Source organism: Hemicordylus capensis, chromosome 3 (assembly GCF_027244095.1).
Source record: "Hemicordylus capensis ecotype Gifberg chromosome 3, rHemCap1.1.pri, whole genome shotgun sequence".
Lineage (NCBI taxonomy): Eukaryota > Metazoa > Chordata > Lepidosauria > Squamata > Cordylidae > Hemicordylus > Hemicordylus capensis.
Window position 1 is genome coordinate 37,368,301 of NC_069659.1, and position 21,267 is coordinate 37,389,567.

Genomic DNA, 21,267 nt, shown 5'->3' on the forward strand with positions numbered 1-21,267 from the left:
GCTCAAGGTTGACTCAGCCTTCCATCCTTCTGAGGTTGGTAAAATGAGTACCCAGAATGTTGGGGGCAATATGCTAAAAATCATTGTAAACCGCTTAGAGAGCTCCGGCTATAAAGCGGTATATAAATGTAAGTGCTATTGCTATTGCTATTGCTATGATTTAGCCAAAGTTAATAAAAGTTCTGTTGATTTCAGTGGGAAAGACATGTTTAGCCCTCCCATCTAAACTGACAGGACTCAAGTATGCTAACTTTGGCTGCCTTATGCCAAAGGACAATGCATTATACACTGGACAATAAAGGGAAAATGAATCAGCACAGTGAATGTGGACATATAGGTGTTACTTCTGGATTTTTGAATATATTCCATGGTTTTCAAACATCCTCAGTTGCTTCAGCATAGTACTTCATGCACCCTTACAGGAGCACACAAAGTCAAGGAGTTTTGGATGATTAGTTTTGGACAGGATACTACTTTACTTACATATATTGGCTAACATACAACGCAGGATAATGCCGGCATTTCAGCCCCTGTATGTGTCTAACGCACCACCTGCGGTGTTGTGGAAGAGGGCTACTCCATTCCAACTTAAAATGGAGGCAGCCACAGTGTCACACAACTGCAGTTGCACAATTTTAAGTTGGAGTGGAACAGCCCTCTTCCTCAACAGCATGGTTAGTGTTTCAGAAACACACAGGAGTGTGGGGGGGGGCTGTGTGTGTGCTGAACAACCCTCATTACCCTGCACTTTATGTCCGCCATTATTCTCCAGTTTAGAAAGTAAAGGATTCACACTATCTTTGGACAAATTAGTAACAAACCTATGTGGACAACAACTGGTTGATTATTTAAATGTAACGAGAGAGGGAATTCACAGGATCATAGGAAGCTGCCATATCAAGTCAGACCATTGGTCCATGTAGCTCAGTATTGTTACACTGACTGGCAGTGGCTTTCCAAGGTTTCAGGCAGGAGTCTCTCCCAGTCCTACCTGGAGATGCCAGGGATCGAACCAGGGACCTTCTGCATGCAAAGCAGATGCTGTACCACTGAGCTATAGCCCCATTCTCTGCCACAAGATGTGATGACAGCCAACAACCTGGATGGCTTCAAGAGGGGTTTGGATAACTTCATGGAGGAGAGGTCTATCATCAGCTACTAGTTGGAGGGCTATAGGCCACCTCCAGCCTCAAAGGCAGGATGCCTCTGAATACCAGTTGCAGTGGAGTAACAGCAGGAGAGAGGGCATGCCCTCAACTCCTGCTGTAGGCTTCCAGCAGCATCTGATGGGCCACTGTGTGAAACAGGATGCTGGACTAGATGGGCCTTGGGCCTGATCCAGGAGGGCTGTTCTTATGTTTATTCCCTAAGGGCAATATCTTACAGTGCTCACATGTAGTTGCCCATTTAAATGCAAACCAAGGCAGACCTTGCTTAGCAAAGGGGACAATTCATGCTTGCTAACACAAGACCAGCTCTCCTCCCCTAATTCACCATAAGGTATAGCAATGCAATGAATCAATAAACTAGTTATCTACAATGGGAAGGAATTATCCACCAACCATTGGAGGCCTGCTAGAGAAAAAGCATTTGTTGTACAGAAAGACAGCTCTCCCCTCTCTGATGTTCAACCTCATCAACAGCTCAGGTAGCATCATTCTCTGGATCTAGTCCACACCTTTGAATCCTCCTCTCGCCCTCACATCTTGTGCATGCCCTGCACCCTTTCACATGGACAGTACAGTGCATAGGCTGTCTCACTATGTGCCAAAGAGCAATTGCCCTGCATTTAGTCTTTCTCACATATTTATATAAAATAAATTATTTTGACACACCGGCTGACAAGATGAGGAAATTACTCAATGTAGTCCCACTGAAATTAAAAGGACAAGTTGAGCATTGCTCGCCTTGTCCTTTTAATTTCAGTGGGTCTACTTTGAGTAATTCTCCTCATCCTGCCAACCACTTTGTTGAACTGTTGCTGATCTCTTTTAGTGGACGTTACGATAATAGTATAACACAGCAACCCACTGACTGGAGCCTCATTAATATATTAGTGTTGTAAATGCTGTCAACCAAAAGAGAGGCATCCATCACTAGCAACATTGCCTTGATTGGATTTTTTTTTTTTTTAAACTTGCTATCCAAAGCAAATCTTGTTTATGTCGTAGGTTCTTTTCCCCCCAAATCATAAATTAAAGTACTTATCACAGTTTATCACTGAAAAGTTTAAACAGCAGCGAGATAGAAAGAGGGAGGTGTTTGTAGAATAATAACTCCAGTTCTAGCCCTTTTAAGTCCATCTCCCATTACTGATTTCATTGGAGGAACTTTTTATTTACAACACTGTAGGTTCCACATTGAAAGTAAAGGTAAAGTAGGCTGTCAAGTCAATGTCAACTCCTGGCGTCCACAGAGCCCTGTGGTTTTCTTTGGTAGAATGCAGGAGGGATTACCATTGGCTCCTCCCACGCAGTATAGGAACATAGGAAGCTGCCATATATTGTGTCAGACCATTGGTCTATCTAGCTCAGTATTGTCTACACAGACTGGCAGCGGCTTCTCCAAGGTTGCAGTCAGGAATCTCTCTCAGCCCTATCTTGGAGAAGCCAGGGAGGGAACTTGGAACCTTTTTTGCTCTTCCCAGAGCGGCTCCATCCCCTGAGGGGAATATCTTACAGTGATCACACTTCTAGTCTCCCATTCAAATGCAACCAGAGTGGACCCTGCTTAGCTAAGGGGACAAGTCATGCTTGCTACCACAAGACCAGCTCTCCTCTCCAAGGATGAGATGATGCCTTTCAGCCTCTTCCTATATCGCTGCTGCCCGATATAGTACCAGCGGGGATTCAAACCAACAACCTTCTGCTTGTTAGTCAAGCATTTCTCCACTGCGCCACTGAAGGTGATTGTAGGTATACTTAAAACCTCCTGTGTTAAACAGTTTTCTACATACTGTACTTACCTAAATAGAAGATGATTCTGAATTTAAGATCACCCCCTGATTTCTAACATCAAAGAACTTGGAAAAAAATCTAGTCTTGGATTCAAGGAAATACAGTATGGTATGCTAAAGACTAAGAAATGCAAACCTTAATTTTAGGCAGTTTATCTTAGCTACAGAGTTTGTTTTCAAAGCCACGGCTTATTTATTAAGTAAAAAATTCATTAACAATAAAGCAAGAGAGTTCCTGGAAGCACACTTAGCCTATTCACATGTTATGCTCACCACAAGCCTAGTCACATGTTATGCTCAACACTTGTATGAGTGTACAGTCCTGTACACAGGTACAGTTATTCACCTATTATACTGAACAGAAGTACAGCAGTACACTTCCTGTCTGTATCATGCATTTGAGAGGCCTGCTCCCAAGTTTACTTCTAAAGTGAACACAGGTACAGTTGCTCACAAAAACACTTGCATGGGTGTACAGACACCTGTACACTCATACAATATAATATCTGCATAGAGCTAAGGTAATATCAGTTTCCACACATCTGGGATTTAAGAGTATGAGTTTGCAGGGCAGAGGAATGACTTAGGAACATAGGAAGCTGCCATATACTGAGTCAGACCATTGGTCTATCTAGCTCAGTATTGTCTACACAGACTGGCAGCAGCTTCTCCAAGTTTGCAGGCAGGAATCCCTCTCCACCCTATCTTGGCGATGCTGCCAGGGAGGGAACTTGGAACCTTCTGCTCATCTCAGCACAGCTCCATCCCCTAAGGAGAACATCTTACAGTGCTCACACATCTAGTCTCCCTTTCATATGCAACCCGGGTGGACCCTGCTTAGCTAAGGGGACAAGTCATGCTTGCTACCATAAGACCAGCTCTCCTTCCAGGTCATCCTGAATCATGGCATCTTTCTAGGAATTAAGTGCCCAATACATGTGTTCAATTGCAGGTAATGCAAAGTCTCTTTGGGAACATGGTCTCCGAAAGTAGAGTGTGTTTAAAGTTTGGAAGCAGATTTGTCCCACATCATACAGTAGCAAGGGAGTGTGAATGGGGCTGTAGCTCACTGGTAGAGCATCTGCTTTAGGTTCCAGGTTCAATCCCTGGCATCTCCAGATGAGGCTAGCAAAAACCCCTGCCTGAAAACCCTGGAGAGCTGCTGCCAGTCAATGCAGACATACATAAGCTAGATAGGTCAATAGCAGGACTCAGTATCAAACAGCTTTAGTCATCCATGGTATTTGTAGGAGAATTCACACATTGCATAAGCCTAATATGCCATGCAACCCTTCCGAGACCCAAATCAGGCTCAGTGTACCTGCAGCTCTTCTCCCTCGGCTTCTTCTGAATGAGAGTTGACAACAATGCCGTCTGTTATTAGCTCTCATAATTGTCTCGCTGAGAGAGCCACTGTACAATCACTGGAAACTGATCTCTCACTATTGTGCCCCACCTGTTACCGACTCTCACACTATTCTACTGCAAATAAGAGTCTATTATCCATCACCTGCCACTGACCTTCCCTTCCTTTCTTAACTGCTCTGATCATGAGAAGCACACCGGGTCCTTGCCTAGCACTGCTTCTTAATCATTTGCCTTACACTATTATTACCCTGGCTCTAGAGGCAATACTTCGTCATGGGCCCGAGCCAACAAGGAACAGAAAAGGGAAAAATATCCTTCCATCAGCAACGACAACAGCAGAAGCCAGCCTGGTGTGGCCATGTGAAAGCTTAGATGAGTTCAACTTGCTCAGGGTTGTGTATCAAGCACTCCTCCGTGTTAGGATGAGACCTATCCTTTCCCCCTCCACTTTGATAGGCTCTAAACTGGCCCTCTCCACCCCCAGCACAGTACCTCCAGTGACTGTTGCTGGTGTCTGTCTCCTTAGATTCTTTTTAGATAGTGAGCCCTTTGGGGACAGCCAACCATCTTATTTATTTGTTATTTCTCTGTGTAAACCACCCTAAGCCATTTTTGGAAGGGTGGCATAGAAATTGAATAAATAAAAAAATAAATAATAATAATAATAATAATAACTAGAGAGTTGGCAACTGGCAGCCCACCCCCACCCCCCGAGTCAAATCTGGCTACGAATCTGATAGTTTCCCATTCAGAAGCGAAGCGACAAAAGGACTTGCTAGCAAGCCACTCCCGGAGGTGGGATTTGGGATCTTAGCCTTTCCCCTGCCTCAAGCGGCCCCCTAGCAAATTTAGATGTCTAACCCAGGGCCACAGTTGTTTATCCGGGTTTGGGCCAAGCCGGCCCCCTCTGGCAAGCTCAGTCACTTCGCCTGACCATGTGGAAGAGCACTCCCAAGCATTCCCTGGTGGCTGGGGGTCCCTGCCCAGTTCTCTCCCCACCCCCAGCAGCGCCTCTCCCTGGCACACACTTGCTGCTCTTACCTGACCCGGTTGTCATGGAACTTGCTCTGCTGGGGCTGGTTTAGGTAAATGGTGCGGGCTGCTGCCTCCTCCTGGTCCGCAGAGGACGTGGCCCCGGACATCTCATCATCCGCCTTCTTGTAGCCCGAAGAAGAGCAAATGGGTCCTGCCAGCCGCCGCCGCGCAAGAGAATAAAAAGAGAGAGGGAGAGAGGGAGGGAGGGGGGCAGTCAGTTACCAGCGGCAGAAAGAGCGACGGGTTTGCGGGCAGAGGGGAGCCGGGCAGCGGGAGCGAGGGCAGCAGCACCACGCCGCCTCTGTGTAACAGCCCTCCATGCGTCTAGCTAGCCAGCCACCCTAGCAGCGGCCGCCGCCGCCGCCGCCTCCAGCAGCAGCCTCCCCGCTCCTTGGCAAGGGGCCCTGGGGAAGGTGGATCCCCGCAGCAGCAGCAGCAGCAGCCTCCCTGTTGCTCTGCAGCAGCAGCCCCGTCTTGTGCGCAAAGCAGACGGCCGAGCGCGAAGAGGCTGGCCGGAGAGGAAGGCGCACACAGACCTGGGGCGGCGCGCGCTCACGCAGGCGGCGACGGAGAACAAACAACAATCAAAGTCACGGCAACAAAAGGGCGACGCTCCCTCCAGCCCCATCGCCACCAGTTTTAAGTCCACCCACTTATTGATTGGCAGCGGCAGCTACGAGCAGATCCTCGATAGATGCGACGGTCGCTGAGTGGACAGAAGGTTTTGTGTTCGGGGGTGGGTGGGGGGGGTTGTTGAGTGTCAGGCGAATGCACGTGCGGGATTTAGCCGCCGCCAGTCACCACCAGGATGAAAAACAAACCAGAAGAGCGAGAGAGAAAGGGAGGTAACGGGGGAAGGGAAGCCGAAAGATGACAAATGGATGCGATCTTTGCCTCCGGGTGTTTCCTCCCTAATGTTCAGCTAAACAATGACCGATGATGAATAATGCAAGATCCAGTGGGAAAGGGACTCAAAATCACTCCGGGGTAGCCGAGAATACAGCTGGGAGAACGGCGGCTAGAATATACTTTTGACAAGGGGCAGGATGTCTCTTGCTCCAGTTTATTTGAACCCGAGAGACAGGGGAGCAGAGGGAGGGAAAACTTGAGGAGCAAATCATTCCTCAATATTTATTTATTTATTTGGGGGGGGGAGAATACTTTGGGGGGGGAATATGCTTTGGAGATTGAAGAGATGGGTTATTAGGTTGGGGGGGGGGGCTCCTTTTGCTTCCGTGGATTCTGCACCCCTGCAGAGAGGCAACAATAAAACCAGAGGAAAGGATTCCACAGAGTCCAAGGGACAGTGGAGGCTGTGTTCTGTTCCCACTGACTTCCCCTCATGATTTTATCTGGGGTCAGACAAGGCAATGGTATCCTCACTACTAGCTCATGACTCAGTGTCTCTGGTTGAAACCTGGCGCGGGTCCGAAATCTCTGCCCCATAAATTCACCGGGTGACCCTGGGCAAGCCACTATCTTAGTTTCCCCACTAACAATACAGGAATAATTATACTGACTTGCCTTGCAGCAGAGGTTCCAACTCTGAGTCCCTAGATTTTGCTAGACTACAACTCCCATCATCTCAAGCCACAAAGGCTATTGTGATTGGGGATGATGGGGATTGTAATCCAACAGCATCTGAAGACCCAAATTTGAGAACCCCTGCCTTGTTGTGAGGATTATTTATTGAGTCCCAGCATTTCTACCTCACCTTTCCCACCATTCAATGCCAAAGCGGCTTACATAACATCATTGACATTAATACAAAAGTATAAAAGCAGAAATCCAACCTAAGATTAAACAAAACAAAACAAAAGACAACAATGAATAACCAACAGTGACCATCAAGAAAACACTAGAGAGAAAAGTTTTTACTTGCCACCTACACAATAGGGGCACTGCCAGCTGAATTTCTCTGGAGAGGGCATTCCAGAGATGAGGTGCCATGGCCCAAAAGGACCCATCTCCAGTTGTCTCCTGCCTCACCTCTGAAGGGTGGTGCATTGGTGACCCAAGTGAATGGACAGGTCTGCATGTGATGCACTTTGAGCTCCCTTAAAACACTATACAAGAGGCTAAATTGTCATGCACATGGAACAGGGTCTTCTCTGTTGTTGCCCCCAGGCTCTGGAATGCTCTCCTCGTTGTTTGCTCTCTAACATCCATGGCTGCCTTTTAAAAAAAAAACCAACTAAAGACCTTTTTATTAACTCAGGCTATTACCTCTTAGACAGCTGCCAGGTTTCTCAACTTTCTTGCTTCTGTTTATCTTTTTAAGTGTGTGTGTGTGTGTGTGTGTGTGTGTGACAGAGAGAGAGAGAGAATGTTTAAGGTTTTTAATGTTGATTTTAAGGTTTTAAATGTAACTTTTATGGAACTGTATTGTATTTTAACTTTTGTAAGCTGCTTTGAGATACAATATGAAAGGCAGTATAAAAACTGAAGAATAGATAAATTAACTAAATATACAAATGCTAATAAGTATTAATATTGTTTTTTTAAAAAGATTAGTAAATCTCACCAACACACAGGGAAGAGGGTCTGAATTCTTGTCCTACGTTCCTGAACTCTACAGCCAAACTATTGTCAGTGTCCCTCCTTTCAAATCATCAAAATACATCCGTGGAAACGTAATGTGGCACAGTTGCTGTAGGATTCAATGCAGAGGCGTAACTATAGGGGGGCAGGGGGGGGGCACGTGCCCCGGGCGCCATCTTTTCTGGTCACATGGGGGGCGCCGTCATGACCAATTTTTTTTAATTTTTTTTAAAAAATTTGTTAATACAAATGTTTCCTGCTCAGTGCAGCAGCGCTGCAGCAGTCAAGGGAGCGCGTCGGTGCCCCCTTCCCCACGAGCGGTCCCTTCCGTGCCGCCTGCGCCCCCCCCCCCCGCATTGCTTTGCTGGCACCTGGCGGCCAGTCAGTAGCCTGGCTTGGCAGCGGCGGCGGGCACTTGTGAGGAAAAACCTAAGTATAATGTAGTATGTGGGGGGGGGGGCGCGGTGGGGGGGGGACATTTCAGTGCTTGCCCCGGGCGCCGTTTTCCCTAGTTACGCCTCTGATTCAATGGAACAACTTTGGACGACCATTTCAGAATGCAGAGGGGGTGACACATGTTTAAATGCTTCTCTGTGCAGTGCTGTTTCTAGTGCGACTTCAGAAGTAGCTGGCGGGGGGGATAGGATTGGCATCTTGGTGCTGGGGGAGAAGGGTTCGTCTCCTCTGCACCATTCTCCTGATTAAAATCATCCTCCCCAAAGCTGTCATTTGCCCCAGAGGAGAAGAACACATAGATACTTGGATGGCTTGGGTCCAGGCTATTTAAGAGAGCGCCTTCTTTGTCCTAAACCCTGCCGCCTGTTACAATCTTCTGGACAGGTCTGGTTACGGTTGCCACTGGCTTGTTTGGTGGCGACCCAGGACTGGGCTTTCTCTGTGGCTGCCCCAGGACTTTGGAATAAGCTCCCTGCTGAAATAAGAACATCTCCTTCTCTGTTTGTTTTCAGGAAGACCCTCAAGACTCACCTGACCTCTCAGGTTTTTAGTTAGAATTAATATTAGTAATTTGTTTTATGCTACTGTTTTAAGTGTTTCGTGCATTTCAATCTGTGATTTTTAAATATTGTTTTACATTTTGTACACTGCCTAGAGGTGTACATATCGGGTGGCATAAAAATATGATAGATAAATAAATAAATGTATGTTTTCTTACCCCACAGGGCAAATAGCTGTGGGAGCAATTTTAATCAGGAAATTGGGGCAAGAGAAAGCATTAACCCGTCTCCCCCAATATCATGGTCCCAGTCCTAATCCTCTTGCCTGACAGCTGCTATGGACCTTTAAGAACACAGGGGAAAGCCTGATCGTGGTTCTCCCATTCTGTGCAAGCTAGTGGACTTACATAGAGTTGTTTTTCCAGCCAATGTTTTAATGTAATTTGCTCTCATTACAGAGTTAGGCCCACAGAGTTGTTGGACATCATTCCCATCATTTCCAACCAAAGGCCGCCATTGTGGATGGGAATTCTGGGAGTTGTAGGCCAACATCTGCGGACTCAACTTTTAGAGAATCTCTGTTCTAACCTATTCCACTCATTGGCACATTGCATATTAATGCCACGCCCTAGCCTGACTTCTGCTCTTTTTATTTGAAAACTGGCAAGCTTTGGAAGCTGTTGTATAGACACATTTGTTACTCCCTCCAACCCAGCTATTATTTTCTACCTTCTCCTTCATGCTTATGAAGGCTTTTAATCTGCATTCCTTTATTTTTAAACCTATTTTGCATAGACAGATTTATAATAAATATTTATTTATTTATAAATTTATATACCACCTTTCATCTGCCGTACCTCCGATTCCCATACTCGAGAGGCGGTCCAGAAGGATACCAAGATATACCCCTTTTATAAAGGGACAGCTTTTCTCATCACTGTATTTTCCAGGAACGGAAAAGCTTCACCTGTTATTCAGAAAGGCTCTTATCAGGAAAACAAATAAACACACACAAAGAGAGACAGCCAGGCTACCACTGAAGTCACTAATTCATCAAAAACCTTTAGTTCTATTTCACTGGAAACTATTTTTTCAAAGAAGACATATATATGCAGCTAAAGAGTAATAAATATGCAACTACAATTAAAAATACATGTTTTAAAAGAGGCTTTTTAATGTTTTATCTGCTGCTTATATCTGGTAAGTTCTTTAGTTTTTATAGTTCTCAGTTTTTAGCTTTTCAACAACTTAATTTGAAACTTTAAAAAAATGTAATTCTAAATGTGGTTTTAGTCTGGTCTTTAAACTTGTTTAACTTTATTCCTCTTTTACTTTACATTGTATCTGTTTTGTTGATGTTGTGAGCCTCCCCGAGCAGTAGTATAGTGGAGGAGGTGCAGTATAAATATTTTAAATAAAAATAAATAAAATAAAGGAAACTACAGGCAACAGGCAGGAGTAAGCAAGATATCCAATGCATTATAAAGCTCATTTTTATTTTTATTTTTTAACTCAGCCACTTTAGCTAAAGCACTCTTTGGCACACAAGTGCAAAGTAATTAATTTCTTGAGTCACTGTTAGGTCAATAAGAGTCTATCCAAATAATGTATTGGCTTTAGTGAATTTTGGAAACACTCCAACAGTGGAGGGACAGGGTGGTCTAGTAGGCATAAGATTTGCTTTTGAATGTGGATGCCCTAGATAAGAACATAAGAACAGTCCTGCTGGATCAGGCCCAAGGCCTATCTAGCCCAGCATCCTGTTTCCCACAGTGGTCCACCAGATGCCTCTGGGAAGCCCACAGGCAAGAGATGAAGATGTGCCCTCTCTCCTGCTGTTGCTCCCCTGCAACTGATATTCAGAAGCATCCTAAATTTGCTTAGATGCAAACTACAACTACTTAGATGCAACTACTTAGAGGCAGACTACAACTCCCAGAATTCCCAGCTGCAATGGTCTTTGGCTGGGAGTTATGGGAGTTGTAGTCAACAACATCTGGGAATCCCTCTTACAGGGAACACTGCTTGGAGCTATCCAATGTCCTGACCCCATGTCCATGACTATGCTCTTCAGGACTCTTGACACAGCACCCAGTTCCCTGAAGAAGCCTTGGCTTGGCTGTCAACTCTCAACTGGAAAAAGATACATGGGTATCAAACCCATGTAGATTGGGAGAGGCAACCTCAACCCTCAGTCTATATACATTCATTCAAAGGCATATAAAGCCCCCCCCCCCCCACCGTGCAGACAGGTGTATATGCAGAGGGATTTCTACAGGCTGTTGGAAAGTTTGCAAAGGCAGTGTTCCTGACCACAGGGATAGAGCCCTCCGGGCATACAGCTGTATGTATAGGCCTCCATCCAGGCATTTGAATGAACACACAGAAATCAGGGGGTTGAGGCCACCACTACCACCACCTTGCTCTACAGATGTTCCAAATCCACACAATCTGAATGCGTGAATAAGGTTTATAGAGTTTCAAAAACCAGCAAAACTTGTTTGACTGCAGGCTATAGTGGAACAAAAGAAATGCAACCCACCCCCCACCCCCCGCCCAAGTAAAGTGGATTTGAAGTGGCTTTGACTTGAGATGAAATCCAATCCTTACAGGAATTAAGATTCCCCACACTTAATTGCCCCACCTTTTGACTGTTACAGGTTTCCCTCACTTCCATCTGGCAGCCACTTTGAACTTAGCTGCTCTCTCATTCTAAGAACTGGCAATTTCTCTTATTCTATTCAGCCCGGTAGAATCAGTGCTAGTTCAAGCAAACAACATGCCCTGTTATAGCTTTAACATGTCTTAATGATTTTTTGCCTCAGACTGTTGCATCCTGGGACAAGCTTGCCAACAATGAAAGTATCAACCAATTCCCCCATGGTTATGTCTTTTAAAAATTATGTAAAAGTTTTGTATGCTCCCTTAATGGTATTTGAATAAAATTATATTGAAACATAAACCATCATAAAAGAGAACAGCAAACAGAATAAAAACACACTATTGTACAAAATAATAGATAAAAGCAGCAGTCTCCTAATTCATCAACCCATAAACCATCTACAGACCAAACCAGGAAGACAACAACATAAATGGATAAAAATAAAGTAAGCACAGAGATGTCCAGGTTCAAAGCTGCTGCCTGTCAGTGTAGACAACACAGTGTTCGATGCACCCATTGTTAGATTTGGTATAAGGCAGTTTTCTATGTTCCTACGTACAATACATAAAATTAAACTTCCAAAACTCACAAAAACCTAAACAAATAGGACAAATTTTGGGGGGCACCTGAAGTATAGTAATAAAGGCGCCATATGGCTCTTCCTTGGGACACAAAGAATGCCATAACTGGGGAACAACCACAGAAGAGGTCATCTGGAATGCTCTCCCAGTGGCTATTCACTCCTCGGTCGCCATCACAGTTTTTAGAAAGCATTTGAAATCTTGGCTTTTTACCCAGACTTGTATATGATTGTCTCTACTGCTGCTTCTTTGTATTTTGTATGGTTATTTTATGCTTCTATTTTATATCTTTTTAGTCAGAGTTATGTTTTTATATTTTAGCTTATATTGTATTGGGTATTTTTCTAGTCTTGTTCTAATTTTTGTGCAAACTGCCTTGGCATTGTTTTAATGAAAAGCGGTATATAAATTTAATGATACAATAAATAAATGAAATCACAGGTAGCCATCTGCTTAGGCACCACAGGCAAAGGAACCCAGAAGCTTTTCCTCCTGGCTCATTAAAGTGCTGGGTACAAGTGCTGGATAGGATAACACTGCCCTACCCAGCTCCCATTTCATGACAATCACTCCCCATTCCTCCATGGTGTAAAATCAAGAGCACACACAGCTCCCAAAGCTAGGTAAGACACTTGTGCTATCCTATTAATGACCATGTGAAGTGGCTTACTGCCTACTCAGACTAGTAGTTACTCTCCAGAATCTATGCCAGGGGCCTTGTACAGCCTGTTACATGAGATCCCCAAAACTACAGATACCAGGAATTGAACCTGGGACCGAATGTATGCAAAGCTTTTGCACTATCACTGAGCTAAGACTATAGTTTAAAAAGCAGATGTCCCTGCTGGATTTCTCCAACCATGGAGAAAGGTGGGAATTACCATGTCAGTCTGATGAAACATTTAATTCTACAACTGTTGTTTCCATGGAAATCCAATAAGAAACTATGGTCAGGATCCAAGTAGCTCCTTAGGTATGCAAAGGTCTGATCCATGCCCCAGGGTTTTTTGGTCCTAAAGTTCCTCCATGATTTGGGGTGGCAATAGGAGTTGCTTTTGGAACACGAGGCCCAAGGAGCCTTGCAATACATGGAGAGCTCAATATGCAGTCCACGACTTTCAGGGCCCTATCAATCAATTATTTATTTGTTTGTTTGTTTACACAGTCAGACAGGTGTTATTGACTGGTTTGTTTTATCCAGACATTGAGTCCTTCCCAAGGACCTGGAATGGCTGAATTTTATCATCAGTGTTGTTCCTGTTGTTATAGATATCGTTGCAGAATATAGGCTGTTCCCAGTAAAGTTGCTTTTTGTAATTGGCTGATGGTGATTTCTGTGGCCCCTATGGTGTTGAGGTGCTCTTCAAGGTCTTTTGGAACTGCACCTAGGGCACCAATTACCACTGGGATTATTTTGGTCTTCTTCTGCCACAGCCTTTCAATTTCAATTTGTAGGTCTTTGTGTTTTGTGATTTTTTCTATTTCTTTTTCTTCTGTTCTGCTATCCCCTGGTATTGCTATGTCGATTATTTTGACTTGTTTTTCTTTCTTCTCGACTACAGTTATATCTGGTGTATTGTGTGGCAAATGTTTGTCTGTTTGTAGTTGGAAGTCCCATAATATTTTTACATCTTCATTTTCTTCAACTTTTTCAATTTTATGGTCCCACCAATTCTTGGCTACAGGTACCTTGTATTTTTTGCAGATGTTCCAGTATATCATCCCTGCTACCTTGTCATGCCTTTGTTTGTAGTCAGTCTGTGAGATCTTTTTACAACAGCTGATTAGGTGGTCCACTGTTTCATCTGCTTCTTTACAAAGGCGGCACTTGCTGTTTGTTGTGGATTTTTCGACTTTTGCTCTTATTGCATTTGTTCTTAGTGCCTGTTCTTGCGCAGCCAGTATTAAACCCTCTGTTTCTTTCTTCAAGTAACCATTCTTAAGCCCTTGCCAGGTCTTGGTGATGTCTGATTTTCCACTTATATTGTGCAAATATTGGCCATGCAGTGGCTTATTTTTCCATTTTTCTGCTCGGTTCTTGACTTGTTCTTTCTTGTAGGCCTGCTTTCTTTCATGTGTGTTGAATAGTTTCTTGTTATTGACCATTTGAAGTGCATCTTCTTCACTGTCCTTGATATATTCTTCAAGGCCTCTTTTCTCCTCCTCTACTGTTTGATGGACTTGCAGCATTCCTCTTCCACCTGAGCTGCGAGGGAAGTATAGCCTATCTACATCACTGCAGGGGTGCAGAGCATCATTTATTATTATTATTATTATTATTAGTAGTAGTAGTAGTAGTAGTAGTAGTAGTATTAATTGAATTTATATCCTGCCTAGTATAAAAATCTCTAGGCGTTGTACAGAATTAAAACATAAAACATAACACATATATAATACATAAAAAATAAAATCATAATAGAGAAAAACACATTAATAACACATTAAAATATTAAAAATTGAGTCTCACTTGAAGGCCTGGGAAAACAGATACGTCTTCCTAATAACAAACAGAGAAGGAGATGCTCTTATTTCAACAGGGAGCGCATTCCAAAGCCCTGGGGCAGCCACAGAAAAGGCCAGGTCCTGAGTCACCACCAAATGAGTTTGCGGCAACTTTAGCCGGGCCTCTCCAGATAATCTTAATAAGCAACAGGGTTCATGACAGAGAAGGCGCTCTCTTAAATACCCAGGGCCTAAGCTGTTAAGGGCTTTATAGGTAATAACTAGCACTTTGTATTTCGTTTGGAAACATATTGGCAGCCACTGCAGTTCTTTTAGAATTGGTGTTATATGGTCCCTTCAGGTAAACCCAGAGACCAGTCTGGCTGCCACATTCTGTACCAATTGTAGTTTCTGAACTACATACAAAGGCAGCCCCATGTAGAGTGCATTGCAGTAGTCAAGCCTAGAGATTAGGAATAGATAAGGCCCAAACTTAACACATGAAGAAAAACATTTAATGTACTTGCACTCTGAAGCCTCAAGCCACTTTTGCAATGAAGGTAATGTTTTGCCATATAAAAACATGTGCATCTGCAGTGAGTTGTTGTTTATGAATGCAGCAGTGATCATAAATGACATTTTGTGTGGCTGAAATTCTGGAGAAAACCAATAAAGGGCATTTATCGTGACCATGTTTCCAGGCTTGTGAATAAAACATAATGGAGGGAATCCCTTAATCTTCATTCTGTTGCTTATGCCTCTTTTGAAAGCTATAAATCTGGAAACTTGGCCATAATGGCTATATAAAACATAGGATACATTTCATTGCCTGAAGACAGTAACAAAAGTCATACTTTGTGCTTCTTAAAGAATTAACAATAAACTAAAATGCCGTGAAAGGAGACTATAATGGAGTTCTTAGATACAACAGTTCCATTTCATTGTTCTTCGTCTGAATGACATTCAAGTCAATCTTGCATGTTGCTAAGAAGCGTACATAACAAAAGGAAACATCCGTATTGATTCAGATTTTATTTTTGATTCTGACAACACTGTTGAACTTACTATAGCACTTAAAAGTTACTGTTTATAAGGGCACTTCTTCCTTGGATGGGACTGTTGAATGACTGTTAACTGGGCAAAGAGGTGCCTTTTAAAGTGGAGACTCTCTTAAAATTACCTGATGGGAGAGCAGCATAGCATCTCTCCAGTGGCTGTGTGGTGGGTGTCTCCTTTGCTACCAAATTTACCTGAATAGAATACAACCCTGAACAGAAGATGACCCCCTTAAAAATTAGAGGTTAAATATAGGTTATACCTGTATTTACACAAAAGGTACAGCATTCTAAATTTAAGACAACCCCCCAACTTGGAAAAAAACCTGGTCTTGAATTCAGGTAAATACAGTAGATTGAAAGCCCTTTAGGGCCGGGGAACAATTTCTCATTCTTTTAGTTTTGTTAAAACCACTTTGAGAATTTTCTGTTGAAAAAATAGTATAATAACAATGTGAAGAAGAAATCACACACCTCATAATATTGTGAAGAAGAAATCCCTACAGTGGTTGTTGCTGTTGTCTACCTTATGTTTCTTTTTAGATTGTGAGCTGTTTGGGGGACAGGGAACCATCTCTATCTATTTACTTGCTACATTAACCGCTTTGAGAACTTTTGTTGAAAAGCGGTATATAAATATTCATAACTGTAGTTGTTTCAGCCTGCTTCAAGAGGGCCTCAGTTCAGCCTTCCATATTTTCCTCTCCTGGCATAGTGATCACTGTGTTCTGTGGTGGCCAGCTGAGAAAGACAGACTACTATGAAAATTTATATACCACTCTTCAAAAACTCACAAAGCGGTTGAATAGGATCGCATTTTTAAAAATACATAAATAAGATGGTCCCCTGTCCCCAAGGCTTGTTTGGGGGCTCTCAGGAGCACCCCTATACCTGGTTTGGAGCTACAGGCACATAGTTTCCATTTTTGCCTTTTAGAACTCACAGGATCATGGGATAACCATTTGATTTGCATAAGCTAAGTCTTGGGGTATGTCACCTGGGGGAAAAGTAGCTCTAGGTCAAACCTGGGACTGCAGGAGGACTATCCCTCCCAATTAGCCTCCCAATTAGTTTTCAGGTGGGGAAGCCAGAGTAGACATGAGTTAATTAAGCACTATTCTTCTCAAGCACTAGCCAAATATGTGCCCCCCATGTTGGCCCATTGGATCAGTTCAATCCTATCACCTTCGCAGGAAGGAACAGAGAAGAGGTAGACAAGAGCTCATCTCCTTCTTGAACAAAATGCTAATGGCTGGCTGGGGTCACGGGAAGCAAGCTTGTTAAAACATTCCTAGACACTCCCAAGGTCTCCTGAAAACACGACAAGCTCCGATGCACTCATTTCACTTTACCCCACACAGGTTTCTCAAACCCATTATGCTGAAAGAGCACACCCATCAAAGTCGCACAGGACAAGGATGAACTCCCTTGTCTATCCCTATTGTCGCTTTTGTGAACAGAAAGGTGTGGTCAGCATGTCGCCTCAGGGCAAGATGCTGGCTAGTTCTAGCCAAGACACAATCCGTGTGTGTCTTCCTCAGATTCACTAGTTGCGTGTTCATACGTTTGGGCATTGGCCACTCTATCTTGCCTTGCTTGGACTCTTGTACCTATTCCACTTGTCGCCTCCATTTCGGCCCTTTTTCCAAACCCGATCTGCGCAGCATGCTTAGCTGTGAGATGTTGGTCTCCAGAGATCAGATCCCCTTTGGATGTTGCCTGGTTCCCAGTACAGTGCTCACGTTTCTAGTCTCCCATTCATATGCAACCAGGGCAGACCCTGCTTAGCTAAGGGGACAAGTCATGCTTGTTACCACAAGATCAGCTCTCCTCACCAAGGAGGCACAACTCACCCCTGCCTGCCACTTAACTCCCTGCAGCCCCTCTTTCCAGCCACTTGTCTCCCAGCTGGGGCTCTAACACCAGAAGTGATTCTGACTGAGAGGGAAGCACTTTGGGAGAGGATCTGCAAGGAGGTAAACCACAGACAAGGAGGGTTAAGCTCCCCTCATTTGCATGCCCATTTTGCTCTTAACCTTGGAACTCCACTTCCCTCATTCTATGTAACTGGGGCTGGTCTGTGCTCAAACAAAGGGAGCTCAAACAAGGGGAGCTACTGCCATGACATCTAGTTTGCTCGGAATGCAGCAGGGGCAAATACCCACTCATTGCTGTGACCAGAGGCTTGCCCTCAAGCCAGTCCATCCACTAGGCAGGCCTAGGCAGTTGCTTGGGGCACCAGTTCTTGGGAGGCACATAAACAGTGTCAGAATATAGCACTGCCAATTTTTCTCTCTCTCCCTCTTATATTAGACCCTGGCTCTTATATTACACCCCTGAATATGTGATTATTCTTGCCTTCTTACATTCTTGCAGTGGTGCAAGAATGTAAGATATAATACTGCCAAAGGGCCTGCACATTTTGCACCCCAAAATAGTGTCTTCTTTGCTTACTGCACTTCTGCCCCCAATAAACACCTAGTCTCATAAGCTGCGCTCCCTCTCTTGAAGATGATTTGCCTGCCTCAGCATTCATTTCCAAAAAGCAATTGTCTACAACTGGATTTCTAAATTAACAGCAGCATCTTCTCATCTCTGAAGTGTTAAGCATTTTGCCCCCATAATAGACTAGGAACTCTTTCCCACTGTATTCTCAAACCAACATGGGCTAATCATTCATTAGTTCTGTGTTCTATCTATGAGGGCTGGTCATTAGACCTTGCAAATGAACTGCCTGCATGGCTCAGGTTGTTGTTGTTGTTGTTATTATTACATTTATATCCCGCTCTTCCTCCAAGGAGCCCAGAGCGGTGTACTACATACTTGAGTTTCTCTTTCACAACAACCCTGTGAAGTTGGTTAGGCTGAAGTAGGTTAGGCTGAGGTTAAACTAGGGCTCCACACTGCTTGGCTAAGGGAACGCCAAAACCAAACTTCACCTAGGGTGCCAAAATCCCCAAGGCTGGCCCTGCTTCTTCAGACAAGGCCTCATACATTCATAGACAGAACAGTGGAGTTGCTCTCATCTATATGGGACACTCTGTTTTCTATGCACAGTAGGATGCTGTGTTGAACTGCATTAGTCTGTTGATGAAATTAGTACTCAGTTTTCTAAGTGGTTTTTGGTTTTTTAAATTATTGTTGGTACATTTCACTTTATTGGAAATGGCATTCATTGGAAAGATGAATCAAGTGGTCATGCAGTGGCTTCTATATAAAGCGGCTTCCCTGTCCATCCCTCTCACCATACTCATACACATGTAAAAGGATACCAGTGGATCCAGAATAAATATGTTTGCATCAAATCAAAACATGACATGGGGTATGAAATACTACTATTTAGAAAGGAAACTTTTTAAAAAACATCACAGACTCAAATCTCCTTGTTGTTGCTGCTTCTCTTCAACAGAAAAGTTCTCCAAGCAGAAAAAAGAATATATTTGCCTAAATAGAAGACAATCTCTGACTTTAAGACCCTTCCCCTTAGAAGTTAAATACAAGTTATACTAGTATTACAGGTTATACAAAAGGAACAGGACTATGAATTTTAAACGAACCTCTGATTTCTATCAACAAACTTGGGAAAATCTTAGTCTTTGATCTAAGTATGTATAGTAATTGGGAGAGAATAGTTCCCATTCTCAAAGGGCTCACTTTCTAAAAGAAACACAAGGTAGACACCAGCAACAGTCACTGGAGGAAAGCTGTGCTGGGCTGAACAGGGACAGTTGCTCTCCCCTTGCTAATTGTAAGAGAACCACCAGTTCCAAAATACCTTTTTGTCTATTTAGTAGGGGCTATATATTGATCAGGGCCACTCTATATAAATGTATGCCATTTGCATATCTTACAGTGAGCAAAGAATTCATATTATGTTTTCTTGCCATCAATTTTAGCTTGGTTTTATGTTTGTTTGCATAAACAGCCCTGGCTACCACTGGTGGGGGTAGTGATTTTTATATACAAAAGATTCAGTGATACAAAATATATGATACAAAAGGTTCAGTGCGAAGTTACCACATTGTAGTAACATCTGGTTACAGGACCATGTGGATAGTTTATAGAATTTAGAGAACGAGAGGAAAACATAAGCCATGCTACAGATTTGTGGCAAGTTTTGTTCACAGTTCCAGAATCAGTCCTCTGCCCATGTTCAAGCCTCCCAATTGCCATATTCAAGCCTCCCAAATCCAGGTGACCTAAATTGCATATTATGCAGCAACTAATTTGCATTTTGTTTGTTTGTTTGACAGATTTGTATACTCTCCCCTCCTTCTCTGCCAATGTGATCCGATGTGATCGGATCCAGAGTAAAATCCAGGCAATCCGGGCAGTGCATTTGAAATCTGTGTAAATCCGAGTGAAATTTAGCAGCCGGGTGGAGGAGCAAAAATCTGGGGGCTACCCTAAATTCCAGGGGACATGGCAACCCTAACTCTATCATTATCAGAAGATAGCATCAGTGTCTTGCCTTGCAGCAGGATCATTCTGGGATTATGTGGCTATTTAAACCATTGGTCCCTTTGTGAACTCTACAGCGAAAAATGAAGGGTGGGGGGAGCAAAATGACCTAAGGCAAGACTAATTGTGAATTACAATGTAGGAAACAGCCCCATGTCTGAAAGAGTTCTTATTAGCAAGAGATGACATGCAGAGGGCTCTTCTTCTTGTCCTTTGTTAATAAAGCACCTATTCAAACAAACAAAAGACCAGGGAGAGATCTGAATGGGTAATGACAAGGCAAACCACCAAATGTGAGTGTTTAACTACTACTCTTTTCAGTGCAGGGACTTGGAAAGGAGCTCTCTGTAAGCTCCATCAACATGAATGGAAGTGCACAGCAACCAGGCTTGAGAGATGTTCCCTAATCATGTAAGACTCGTTTATTCAATGGAAACAAACAAAAAGATGCAAGTGAAATGATACTACTTGATCAGGTCTATGAAAACTGAAGAAAGTTGGAATGGGTGAGTGGCACTAGTGGCTCCGAGTTCACTGGAGTGACAAGAAGCAAAAAGGAGGACAGGGCACTTCTACAAGAAAAGAGGTCGTTCAGTAGGTGCTCATCCCCATTACTGATTCTGCTCGGCTTGACCTCTGCCGTGATCCTGACCTCTGGCTACTTGTTCACTCTCGATTCCTGACCATCTGACTGGTGTATTCTTGATTTCTGGCTACCAGTTTATCTTCTCATTCCTGACATTCTGCTTGGCTTGTCCTCTGGTGTGTTCCTGATTTCTGACTACTGTTTTCAACCCTGATTGCTGACTGGTTGCCTGGCTCTCCTCATCCCAGCTTTGAGACTTGTGCTACCTAGTGAATAAAATAAGTTTATTGTTGTAACTGCTGACATAACACAGTATAACATAACATAAGCATACAAACATAATATAAGAAATAGAAAAATAAAAAAAAAGATATAAAGAGAAAAAAGAACACTTTAACCAATTAATAAAATAAAAATAAAATGACAATCCTGAAACACCTAGCTGCAGTTACATCACTGGTGAATACTATGAGACTTTGATAAATGTGATAAATAATGTAAGGCTAATCACAAAACTACAACTTAGCCAGAAACCTAGAAGGTTTAGCAGATACGAATATCTTTCTAAGTTTAAAATATAGTAATGCAAAAATAGCAACTTGAACTGTTAAATTTATTAATAAT

The 21,267-nt window shown here is 43.3% G+C and overlaps 1 protein-coding gene and 2 long non-coding RNA genes across 15 annotated transcripts in view; 1 reads left to right on the plus strand and 2 right to left on the minus strand.

Annotated features, from left to right (window-relative positions):
• Positions 1 to 21,267, minus strand: part of ATP8A2 (ATPase phospholipid transporting 8A2) — a 595,211-nt gene that overhangs the window by 501,816 nt on the left and 72,128 nt on the right. For 11 of the 13 annotated variants that reach the window (XM_053308077.1, XM_053308075.1, XM_053308074.1 and 8 more), the window contains one exon: positions 5,366 to 5,510. In XM_053308077.1, the coding sequence (XP_053164052.1) occupies positions 5,366 to 5,510 (145 nt within the window). Of the gene's footprint in view, positions 1 to 5,365; positions 5,511 to 5,895; positions 5,983 to 6,012; positions 6,031 to 21,267 lie in introns of those variants that run through there. The other 2 variants (XM_053308085.1, XM_053308084.1) reach the window with 2 other exon arrangements.
• LOC128350212 (uncharacterized) lies at positions 6,125 to 20,939 on the plus strand. Its single transcript, XR_008319194.1, has 2 exons — positions 6,125 to 6,204; positions 20,379 to 20,939. It is a non-coding gene; the product is annotated as an uncharacterized LOC128350212 (long non-coding RNA).
• The window catches only part of LOC128350211 (uncharacterized), a 41,727-nt gene continuing 40,916 nt past the window's right edge, over positions 20,457 to 21,267 (minus strand). Inside the window, exon 2 of the long non-coding RNA XR_008319193.1 lies at positions 20,457 to 20,909. This is a non-coding gene — a long non-coding RNA (uncharacterized LOC128350211). The remainder of the gene's footprint in view (positions 20,910 to 21,267) is intronic.